Source organism: Orbicella faveolata, unplaced genomic scaffold (assembly GCF_042242905.1).
Source record: "Orbicella faveolata isolate gen_17 unplaced genomic scaffold, um_ofav_v1 contig_4, whole genome shotgun sequence".
Taxonomy (NCBI): domain Eukaryota; kingdom Metazoa; phylum Cnidaria; class Anthozoa; order Scleractinia; family Merulinidae; genus Orbicella; species Orbicella faveolata.
In genome coordinates this window covers 6,193,044-6,205,031 of record NW_028301569.1, presented here as the reverse complement: position 1 = coordinate 6,205,031, position 11,988 = coordinate 6,193,044, and the positions used below count along the sequence as shown (strand labels likewise).

At 39.6% G+C, this 11,988-nt stretch overlaps 1 protein-coding gene and 2 pseudogenes across 1 annotated transcript; 2 read left to right on the top strand and 1 right to left on the bottom strand.

The window, feature by feature from the left end:
• Window positions 1-71: 71 nt before the first annotated feature.
• On the top strand, window positions 72-3,152 carry LOC149101257 (leukocyte elastase inhibitor pseudogene; annotated as a pseudogene).
• A 1,442-nt stretch (window positions 3,153-4,594) lies between these two features.
• On the top strand, window positions 4,595-6,673 carry LOC110041135 (leukocyte elastase inhibitor pseudogene; annotated as a pseudogene).
• A 3,632-nt stretch (window positions 6,674-10,305) lies between these two features.
• Window positions 10,306-11,758, bottom strand: LOC149101256 (leukocyte elastase inhibitor-like). The gene has a single exon (XM_089276063.1). It carries the CDS (start codon window positions 11,724-11,726, stop codon window positions 10,563-10,565), a length of 1,164 nt encoding a protein of 387 aa, XP_089132189.1. The 5' UTR covers window positions 11,727-11,758; the 3' UTR covers window positions 10,306-10,562.
• Window positions 11,759-11,988: the final 230 nt, after the last annotated feature.

Here is an 11,988-nt window from a genome sequence, read left to right as displayed (position 1 = left end):
ATCAAAGCGTCGCGGGTTGCGTGACTGGCGTGCCATGAAACGAACTGGAAGAATTAAATTACAAGTACTTTTCCGAGAAGTTTACGAACACAGTGAAACCAAAACCGTAAATCCCTTGGACCAATGTGAAGGTAACTTTCAAATATGATTTGTTTGTTGGCTTATCTTTCAAAATCGGAATTGGAAACCAGTGGGGACAGGGCTGGGGGACAGGATATCCTGCCTCGACTTGAAGGGGAAACTTGAGAGGACCTGGACATCCACAGAACAAACATGGCTGCCTCGGAGCAGGTTGCTGTTGTGGCAGAAGCGACAAACAAATTCGCTCTTGATCTCCATACATGCTTGGCAAATCGCGATCAGTTTGCCAATGACAACCTTTTCTATTCTCCCGCAAGCCTTCTCATTGCTCTTGCGATGACATGTTATGGAGCGAGGGGAAACACTGCTGCAGAGATAATGAAAGTACTCCATGTTGCTTCGGTTTCTTCACCTGACCTCAACAAGAGCATGAAGAAATTCATTGACACGTTGAATGGAGCCAGCGACGAGAACAACAAGCTGCTTACAGCAAACAGACTGTTTGTTCAAAAGAGTTTTGAAATCCTGGAAGCCTTTAAAATAGGAACTCGTGAGTTTTATGATGCAGAACTCGCTCTGGTTGACTACATCACAAATGCAGAGAAAGCCAGAGAAGAGATTAACCACTGGGTGGAGCAGAAAACAAATGATAAGATCAAAGATCTCATTCCTCCCGGAATGCTGAGCTCAGACACAAGGCTGACTCTCGTGAATGCTATTTACTTCAAAGGCTTGTGGCTTGAGAAGTTTAAGGAAGAAAAAACAATTTCTAAGTCGTTCTTTGTGTCCCAGAATGAAGAAATCAAGGTAAACATGATGCATCAAACAAGTGAGTTCAAGTATTTTGAGTCACAAGAGTTGGCTTGTCAAGTGCTTGAAATGCCGTATATTGGCCGAAAGATGTCCATGGTAATCTATCTTCCTAAAGAAATCAATGGCCTTGCCAAATTGGAAGAAAAGATGACCTATGACAACCTGCAGAAGTCTCTTTCTTTGCTTGATGCCTCCATGGATGAGGTGGAAGTGTTCTTACCTAAATTTAAGCTAACTCAGCAGTTTGATCTCAATGACATCTTGTCAAAAATGGGAGCAGAAGAGATGTTTATTCCTGGTATAGCTGATCTCACTGGTATCACAGCAGAGCCACTGTTTGTGTCCAAGGTGGTTCACAAGGCCTTTGTTGAGGTGAATGAGGAAGGTACCGAGGCAGCAGCTGCTACGGGTATTGGTATGAATACGTTTTCCATGCCGTTGCCAAAGCCGATCTTCAAGGCTGACCATCCCTTCCTGTTTCTTATCCAGCACAACAACTCTGGTGCCATACTGTTTTTGGGCCGTCTTGTAAGACCAACTCAAACATAATGCAGTACAACTGAACCTTTCCCTACAGGTGCAATGCAGATTTGCCAGAAAATGTAGTTACTTAGGTACTGTTTTCACAATAGAGAAGAACCAATCGTTTACTTAATGTATGTGATCATTATCCATATATTGTAACATTTTGAGGAAGTGATAGAAGCCATGTAGCAGTGATGTAAGATGGACTGTCCCTGTAGAATGAGTCTTTTGTATTGAAAAAATAGCACCTAGGAACAGAACTACATGCACACATACTGTAGAAATAGAAAACCATGCAGGTCAACATGGCCAGCAGCATGGATCACAGGCTAATAACTTGACCGAGGCTTGCAAACTTGGTTTACAGCATTTATCTTTGATATTGGACATCCATGTTATGGTTAATTGTTATCGCCAATTGACATCTGTCAAAACAAGATATCCGCTGACCAGTATCACCTTGCCTTATCACAGGCTCAGGTTTAGATCTTGTCAAGATCATGTGTGTTTTTTTTAAGTGATCCTCTACCCAGGTACTGGTTTTCAATTGGATCGCGGGCTCAAGCCAGAAACCATTTTTATGTTATTGTAGTTGTTAGCACTGGTCTTCATCTGGGATACGTCCAGACTTCTTTATAAGGTGTGGGCCCCCAAAGTTTTGCTGGCTCTTCTGAGGCTTTAATTTTTAAGGTGGCTGGGTACAGAATATTGTCCACTTATTGGGTCATACATGTAGGTGTTTTCCTCGAATACACTATCAGCTCCTGCAGTCCTTTTCCTACGGTGTAGACACAGCTCTCGGTATTTTCATTTTATAATGTTCAGTAGAGATACTTTAATGAATGGGTATTTTGTTCCAAAGTGATTTTCAAATTGAAATGAAGCAGTGCAGGCGGTGGAGAGGAAATATTAGGAGGGTTTTTTCTTTGTTTTGTTTTTTTTGTCTTTCTTGACTTTGAAGAACAACGTTGATCTAGTTTCAAAGTTGATGAGTTTACTCAGAACAAAGTGCTACATTGGAGTTCTTGATAGTCATTGAAAAAAGCAAACTTTACTGTTAGCAAGTGAATCATTGAATACTACAGTGAAATTGTATCTAGTTAAACAAGGAAGGATTTATGAACCTGAAAACTTAGAGGAATTAGTTTTTAGTTAATTTGTTTAAAATTTGTTTTCTTAATTTTAATATGATCTTTTCAAATGTGCTGCTAATAATATACCAAATACGGTAATAAGATTAGTTTAGGAGGCTTGTGAGTAGAGAAGAATATTTTATTAATGTAGAATGACACATATTTTAATATATTGTAATTGTGAAAGAGAAAAAAATTATACTGGCATTAAATACTATAGTGGAGCTGTATCAGATTAAATGAAGGGAGGGTGTATGAACCTGAAAACATAGAGATGAGCGTATTAATAATTATTAGTTTTCTTCAATATGATTTTTTGAAATGTGTTGCTGGTGATTTACAAAATGATAAGATTGGTTTAGGGGGCTTTTGAGTAAGAAAATATTACTTTATTGATACAGAGGGACTCATTTAATTTAAATTGTAATTATGAAAGAGAAAAACTATATTGACGGGAATTACTATTAAAGTAAGGAAGTTTGCAAGATAACTAAAAATGTGCAATGGCATTTATCAAAAGTTGTGATGAAAATAATTGTTTTTAACTTCTTTTCGTTAATTAATAATTTTCAGAAGTTCTAATAAATAATTAAGATGCTATGTTCAGTATAAAGGGACTTTCTTTCAATCCACAACAGTTATGATATTTGGGTTTTTTTTTTTCTTGGAGATTCGGTAAGAATGAGGTCTGGCAACACCAACATGGACTCATAGAATTCCAACGATATATTCTTGATTTGTTTAAGATTTCAATAAGTTTAACCTAAGTTAGTTGCCCACTAAACTTTAAGAAAACACTAAAAAGTTATTATGTTCAAGATGAAGTGATTTTCCCAGGACTTGTGGAAAATATCCCGACTGGCTGATCAAATTAAAGTGTCTCACTATGGGTTTGTGAAAACGTTTAGACGCACGAAATACGTCGGTTCGAACATTTCGTTCGAAAATTGGTTTAAAGGTATTCCTTTAATTTTAAACCGAAGGTAATTTTAAAAAAATGTAAATATAAAAGTCTTCGCGCTAACTATTAAACGCTGCGTTACATGTACGAGCGCAAAGCATATGTTTTTCTGACTATACATTCTCGAATAATTGTATGCTGGGCCTGAAGGGAGGCTCGACATCCTCAGATTTTACTGAGTGAAAAATGTTATACTTGTACACAAAAGAATGAGAGATTGTTGCTTCTTAATGACACGGGATTTAGTGATTTCGTTTGTTTTTTTCGAACACTGCAACAAACATACGTCTTATATTCATTTAGACTTTCTCACTGTATGCATTCATGTTGAAAAAAGCTTTATGATCACTACACTAGCCACTCCACAGCTACAGGGCTTGACTCACAGCTTTCTAAGGAAGCAGAGCTCTCAAGTCGATTTGTTGCCGTCCACTTTGAAGGCGGAAGCGTCCTCTCTCTTAGGGGGCGGCAACTTGCTCCCCAAAAAAGGAGCGGACATACCCACGGAGCGTTTCGTGCAATATTCGCCGCAATATTCTTCATTCGTGCGCCGTGAACCCCTATAATCATTGGCCAAAATATTACAGGACTTGATTAGATTCAATATTGCGTATATCCAATATTGCGCGTAACAATTTTTGGACTGTCCAAGACACGTCAATTACGAACAGTCTAGACCTTTATTGAGGGTCGATCATAGGCTTTTTCAATACCGCATTCCACTGCTATTCTTGGCTCAATCCCGCCATCCCGCTTCGCTCAGAACATTTATTAAGATCCCCCTGGTTATAGGCGCAGTTCTCCGTATAACATTCGTATCCTGTGAATCCCGTATCCCGCCGTCAATTTTAAAACTATCCCGCATCCCACCCGTGAAAATGCGCAAATCCCGCTCTCTTCGAAGTGTTTTCATTCCGCATGCCGCCATTAAAATTTTTGTCATCCCGCACCCCGCCTCGATTTTAATCTTTTCCCGCATCCCGCCAAACCTATGTTGGACCCTATTTATTCTGAGCGGAAATGTGGCCTTTTAAAGTAACTGCGTGACATCACTGACTCGTGTAACCCAGGGGAGCCCCCCCCCCCCCCCCTAGTTGGACAGTCTTTCGACTGCTGGAAAGCGTTTGAAACGGGAATATAACACTGAAGGGAACAGACTGAATTACTATAAAAATGAGGGCTCCTTACGTAGCTAGTTAACATTACTAGCAAGTTCTACGTCAAAATAAGCTTAAAAAATGATTGTTTCGACTTGCTTATATTCCTTTGCGTGAGTATCACCGTCAATGAGGTAGAACATAAATAACTTCTCTCCGTGCACTTGTAGTTTGTATTGTTCAAGTGTCGCGCGTATGATGATTAATAAAATATATTGGAACATTTTAGTAAAGAGTTAATTAAGAAATTGGGCTCTTTTACTCTCCAGACTGTGGTTAGTTACTTCCCATCTACTTGTTGCACAAACCAGCAATTTAGTGATAATGACTGCTTCAGAAAGTAGAGTTATAGCAGAAGCGACGAACAAATTCGCTCTTGATCTTCACAGATGCCTGGCAAATAGTGATCAATTTGCCAATGACAACCTTTTCTATTCTCCCACAAGCCTTACCATTGTTCTTGCAATGACATGCTATGGAGCGAGGGGAAATACTGCTGCAGAGATAATGAAAGTCCTTCATGTTGATTCGATCTCGCCAACTGACCTCAACGAGAGCATGAGGAAATTCATTGATACGTTGAACGCAGCAAGTAGCAAAAACAGCAAGCTGTTCGCAGCAAACAGACTATTCCTTCAAAAGAGTTTTGAAATCCTGAAAACTTACAAGAAAGGAACAAGCGAGTTTTTCGATGCAAAACTCGCTCAAGTTGACTACATCAGAAATGCTGAGAAGGCCAGAAGACAGATCAACCGCTGGGTAGAGAAGAAAACAAGTGATAAAATCAAAGATCTCATTTCTCCCGGATTGCTGAGCACAGAAACAAGGCTGGTTCTCGCGAATGCCATTTACTTCAAAAGTTTCTGGCTTACGAAATTCATGTACCATAAAACATTTTCTGGGTCGTTCTTTGTAAACCAGAATGAAGAAATCAAGGTAAACATGATGCATCAAACAAGTGAGTTCAAGTATTTTGAGTCACACGAGTTGGCTTGTCAAGTGATTGAAATGCCGTATATTGGCGGAAAGATGTCCATGGTAATCTATCTTCCTAAAGAAATCAATGGCCTTGCCGAATTGGAAGAAAAGATGACCTATGACAACCTGCAGAAGTCTCTTTCTTTGCTTGATGCCTCAAAGAAAAAAGTGGAAGTGTTCTTGCCTAAATTTAAGCTGACTCAACAGTTTGATCTCAATGACATCTTGTCAAAAATGGGAGCGGTAGATGTGTTCATTCCTGGTAAAGCCGATCTCTCTGGTATCACAGCTGAGCCGTTGTTTGTCTCCAAGGTGGCACAGAAAACATTTGTCGAGGTGAATGAAGAAGGAACCGAGGCAGGAGCAATTACTGAGGAAGCTTTGGAAAAATGTGTCACGGATTCGCAGTGGATATTTAAGGCTGACCACCCCTTCCTGTTTCTTATTCGGCACAGCGACTCTGGCTCCATATTGTTCATGGGCCGTCTCATGAAGCCAGTATCGTAATATTTCATAGTTTATCTTAAACTTTCAGAACCTGTCATGTTGATATGTAAAATAAATCAAGTGAGTCTTGTTCCACACGGGACTTTTCTGAGGTTAAAATGTTTTTAAAACGCGTCGACGTCTCGGGCAGTCACCATATTGAGCCAGAACCACGGTGCCTGAAGAAGATCAGTAACACAGCCTGAAACATCGCGTTTTAAAAACATTTTAACCACAGAAAAATCCCTTGTAGAACAAAATTCAGTTTATTTATTTTATATAAATTATAAGTAATATTTCAGTCATCGAGTTTAATGTAGTACAGTCAAACCTTGGTTTTCCCTACAGACACTTAACATTTCTTTCTATCTATAATTTGGCATTTTACTAGGGTGGTAGGTAGAAAAATTGTGACTGAGGTAGTGTCCATGGTTAAATTCTCTATCTAGGTGTCTAGAGTGTTTATGATGACTATAAATTTCTCAAACTCATTAATAATTCATCAAGTTAAAACAAAGAAAATCACAACCATGAAAGAAGGTGTGGATACCTTGTCTTTTAATTAGCATAGATTTTGACGATTTTACTTCTCCGTTTACTCCTTAGTTTTTGTTTCGATTGAGAGGATATATCAAACGCTCGAGACAGTGTTTCATTGGCAATCCAAACACCTCGAATTTCGTCAAAAATACTCCGCTTCGCGTCGTATTTTCAACTCTCTTCTCGGTGTTTGGATATCCCGATGAAACACTGTCTCTCGTGCTTGATAAATTACAACCAAACCGAAAAAAATGACTGCGGCAAGTGCTTCGGCTTGCCTAGCTGTTAAATAAATCTCCTCAATGGAAATTACGGCATTCGGTCGGGAAAGAAGTGGTCACAAAGCAATTCTAGTAGTTGCTTGCTTCCAAGGACGGATCCAGGAATTCCTGAACGAGGGGCTTGTACCACCTTAACTTTCGTCGCCACTGAGTGGATGGCGAGCACAGTAACCCTGAGCTTCTAGGGGGCTCCGAGGCCATGCGCCCGAAAATAAAATAAAATTGATTTTACCCTCTGAAACACCATTTCCAGTATGTTTGACACTTGAAAAAAGTTTGTGAAGGCGTGATATAAAATTACGGGTTTTTCTTTTATCAACCAGAGAGTCAAACATAATAATGTATTGTAGTTGCCAAATGCACAGTTTCGTTTCCTAAACTTGACAGTCAGTCAGTTGGTGGAAGTGAAACAAACTACGTCAAACTATTTTATTCTTTTATTCTAGTATTTCTATGGTGAGTTAAACAAATAACAGTTATCAAAGTTGGGGGGGGGGGGTTTGCAACCCCCTTAACCCCTCCCCTGGATCCGCCTCTGGGTTCTTCAATGAATCCAGAAAGCGTAGTATGAGTCTCACGGTCACCAGATTGTTCAAGTCCCGCGGGATTTCGACGGCACTAAGATAACGCAGCCCGTGGGGGGAGGGGGGAGGGGGAATGCTTCCATATATTAAGAAAGCTTTTGACTTGTGGAAATAGTTTTAAAGTTTAGCATAGTTGTTGTAATAGTTTTAAAGTTTAGTGATTTCCATTTATTCATTGATTTTAACTTAATGTAAAGAGCTTTTGAGTATGTTTGTATAGTCCTAGCGCTATACAAGTCTATTATTATTATTATTATTATTATATAAAAAGGACAAGTGTGCTCGTTGGAAATTTTGAAAAGAACCCTAAGAAATTCAAAGTTCCTGTTTTGAGTGCGTGGCTAGGATTTTTTTCACCCCTAAGAGAAACCAATTCTAAAACAACACATTAATTGACACTTTCATAATTTTAAAAAGCGATGTAGACGATAACTTTGAATACCTTCAAGTTGATTGCCAAATATCTCGTCATGTTTTTCGGCTCAATACCCTTAAAGGCATCGTGGAAGTTCTCGTAGTGGATCTTTTAAGGTGAACACTTTAAGAGGTACAAAAACCACTTTTTTAACCCCTGAAATGTACAAAGAGCATCCCCGTCCTTTTATACGGGAGTTACCCCCGGGGGAAAGCAAAGGCAGAAACTGGAGGAAGCAAAAACGATGAGGAATTTGAGAACGAGTTTGAGTTCGGCAGTGAGAATGACAAGCCTGAGTAGAATCCATTTCTAGCAAATAAAACCGTTCTCTTCGGAGCCACTATGTCAATCTATAAGAGTAAATGACCAATATTGTCTCCTTTATTTTAGTCTGATCATAGGGAAAAATGAAATCTCCCTTTTCATTTCAGTTCGATGTCAAAATCTCAGTTCAAAGGTGACTGGCGAGTGGTTATGTGTTGACCTGATGACAAGTAGCAAGAAGTGACCTGGATGCGATACTAGTCCATTGCAGGTTACCCCTTCCCAACCTAGCCTGTAAGCAGGGGAAGAAGTGGTGGAGCTACATAAGATAAGTTAGGGAGGTCACTTTTCTTGCCAGCTCATCTATCATGGCTTCACAGCGCATGCGAGTCTGCCGGCAGGCCCTCTCAAGCACCCCATTTTGTAAGACTACAATAACAGGTTTCTGATTCCTATTTAGGCCTGGTCCACACTAACAGCAATGGCGAGGTGACATACACCCACAAAAAACACTTTAAAAACAAATTAATGTTGTCTTGTCACTAGTGTGAATAACAGCATAACATACACCACAAAAATTATGGCAAAAGTATTGCAGTGATCTTTGTCTTTATGTCCATGTTGTTATATTGTGTTATGAATGTCACTTGATGAGGACAGACTGGAACCCAGACTGCGTGATCCAGACTCTGGTGCACCAACCATCAGTGAGTTTCTGTTACATATAAAAGGGTATATATCAGTCTCCCATATGAGTTTAAGACCCTTTCACAAGGCGCTTCAGAAGGTCCTCAACGCCCTGTCACAATATCAACACTTATTATATGATTACCTGCGTGAGCGGGCAAGATGAACCAAATTCTGTGCTGTGATTGGCTACCCAAGTAAGCAAGATGGGCTATCTTGCCAGCTCTGGATCACCTGCTGAGTCCCACAAGAACATAGTATTCTCTTTCCATATAATAAAATTAATCCTTTGTTGACCAAGCTTGTTCTGTCAAGATGACTGGATATTGGCCTTGTTCTTTTTTTTGGCCTGTTTGTGGACCTTGTCTCCATCTCAGTCCATAAACACGTAAAAAAAAAAAAAAAAAAAAGAACTTGGCCAATACCCAGCCATCTTGACCTCACACTTGGTCAAAAACCATATATCACGTCACTTGTTGTAATGTTTTTCAACTTCTAATGTTGCTATTTCAAGAACATGTCACATGTTGCTAACAGGGGCTGCCTTAGGTCACTGAATCATCCACTCAATACATTACTATGAAATTATTTATTTCACACAATTTCATTGATTCATTACTAATACATTAAAAAGTAACATTTCTGTATTTTTTTACATGCAGGATTTTATGAAAATATCATGTAATATTATTATTTTAGTCTCATCAGTACTCGTGATCTTAAGTCAAAGAGTAATTAAATAGTATTGAGAACAATTAACTTCTATTTTATCTTTTCACTGTTCATACCTAACTGAACTTTGCCTTTATCAGATACACCTTCATATATACTGCAATTCACTAAGAATTTTTTTATTCATAATAATTATTTATTGCCAAATTATCACATTTTTTTCATTTTCAAATGTAGTCAACATCTTAATATCAACAACAGGTGGATCAGAACAAACTTGAGTCAATGCCAGCCCCAAAATAGAGACCACCATTCAATTAACTAAATGTTGATATTATAGAGGTTGTACACTTTTTATTGGGTGTTGGGTGGTTCAGGAAATCCCAATATCCTGAACCCTCAAGAGAAACAAAAAAACCTGGGGGAACTCCCAAATAGAAAGGACTAGGGTGCTCATCGGAAATTTTAAAAAGAATCCCAGAGAAGTGCCAAGATCCTGTGTTGTGGGTGTGGCTTGAAATGTTGTTCACCCCTAAGAGTTACCAATTCTAAAGCAACACATTATTTCCTGCCATATTGTTTTCAACTCAAAACCCCAAAAGGTATCACAAAAGCTCCTGCTGTGGACCTTTGAGGCTGAACACCCGATGAGGTACTAAAACCGTGTTTTTAAACCCTGAAAGGTACAATGAGGATCACCGTTGTTTTTGTAGGGGAGTCCCCCCCCCCCCCCCCCCCCCCGGGACAAAAAATGGTTTGAGATAACAGGAAAACAAATGACTGAAAGGTTCATTCAAGGGAAAATAATTTGATTTTAAGGTGGCTGAGAGTTTAAGATAACTGAATGTGAGAATGCGAGATTCTATAACCAATAAAACCCTACACATATAAACGGGGAAAAAATAAGCACAAAGCAAATCAAGCATATCTTAATCTAAATTCATTTGTCCACAATTGATGCAAGAGATTCAACTGTGCTCAATACTTAATCACTAGGCTTCATAAGACGCCCAAGGAAGAGAATGGCACCAGAATCATTGTGCCGAATAAGAAACAAAAATGGGTGGTCTGCTTTGAACATTGGCTTTGGCAATGGCATACACATGAAAACCACCCCAATGGCAGTAGCTGCAGCAGCTTCTGTACCTTCTTCATTCACATCAACAAATGCCTTGTGAACCACCTTGGAGACAAACAATGGTGCAGCTGTGATACCGGAGAGATCAGCTTTACCAGGAATAAACATTTCTTGCGCTCCCATTTTTGACAAGATGTCATTGAGATCAAACTGTTGAGTCAGCTTAAACTTAGGCAAAACCACTTCCACTTCTTTCTTTGAGGCATCAAGCAAAGAAAGAGACTTCTGCAGGTTGTCATAGGTCATCTTTTCTTCCAATTCGGCAAGGCCATTGATTTCTTTAGGAAGATAGATTACCATGGACATCTTTCGGCCAATATAAGGCATTTCGAGCACTTGACAAGCCAACTCCTTTGACTCAAAATACTTGAAATCAGCTTCTTGGTGCATCATTTTTACCTTGATTTCTTCATTCTGGGACACAAAGAAGGACCCAGAAAATGTTCCATCCTTGCTGAATTGCTCAAGCCACAAACCTTTGAAGTAAATAGCATTCACGAGAGTCAGCCTTGTGTCTGAGCTCAGCATTCCGGAAGGAATGAGATCTTTGATCTTATCATTTGTTTTCTGCTCCACCCAGTGGTTAATCTCTTCTCTGGCTTTCTCTGCATTTGTGATGTAGTCAACCAGAGCGAGTTCTGCATCATAAAACTCACGAGTTCCTGTTTTAAAGGCTTCCAGGATTTCAAAACTCTTTTGAACAAACAACCTGTTTGCTGTAAGCAGCTTGTTGCTCTCGTCGCTGGCTCCATTCAACGTGTCAATGAATTTCTTCATGCTCTTGTCGAGGTCAGGTGAAGAAACCGAAGCAACATGGAGTACTTTCATTATCTCTGCAGCAGTGCTTCCCCTCGCTCCATGACATGTCATCGCAAGAGCAATGAGAAGGCTTGCGGGAGAATAGAAAAGGTTCTCATTGGCAAACTTATCGTCATTTGCCAGGGATTTATGGAGATCAAGAGCGAATTTGTTCGTCGCTCCTGGTACGAAACCACTTTTAGAGGCAGCCATCTTTATTAGTTACCAGTTCTTCCGAGCGTTTGAAGTGGAGGCGTGGCATGGGGCCGGGGTGTGTCGGGAGGCGTGGACTGCGACTGTCCAACTGAGGTCTCTTTGTTCCTAGCTAACAAAATAAAAGACAGTAATAAGGTTGCTTCGACTTCTCCTAATACTCTATACGTCAAGAACAAGACATTTCGCTCAGAATAACACAACCATTGTCCAGCCTGGCGACGCTTAGAGGCGCAAAATGCTCTAAAGTTTTCATTTGTTA

What these genes read in the sequence shown, in the direction of transcription:
- LOC149101256 (XM_089276063.1), bottom strand. Translation starts at nt 11,726, where the DNA reads ATGGCTGCCTCTAAAAGTGGTTTCGTACCAGGAGCGACGAACAAATTC.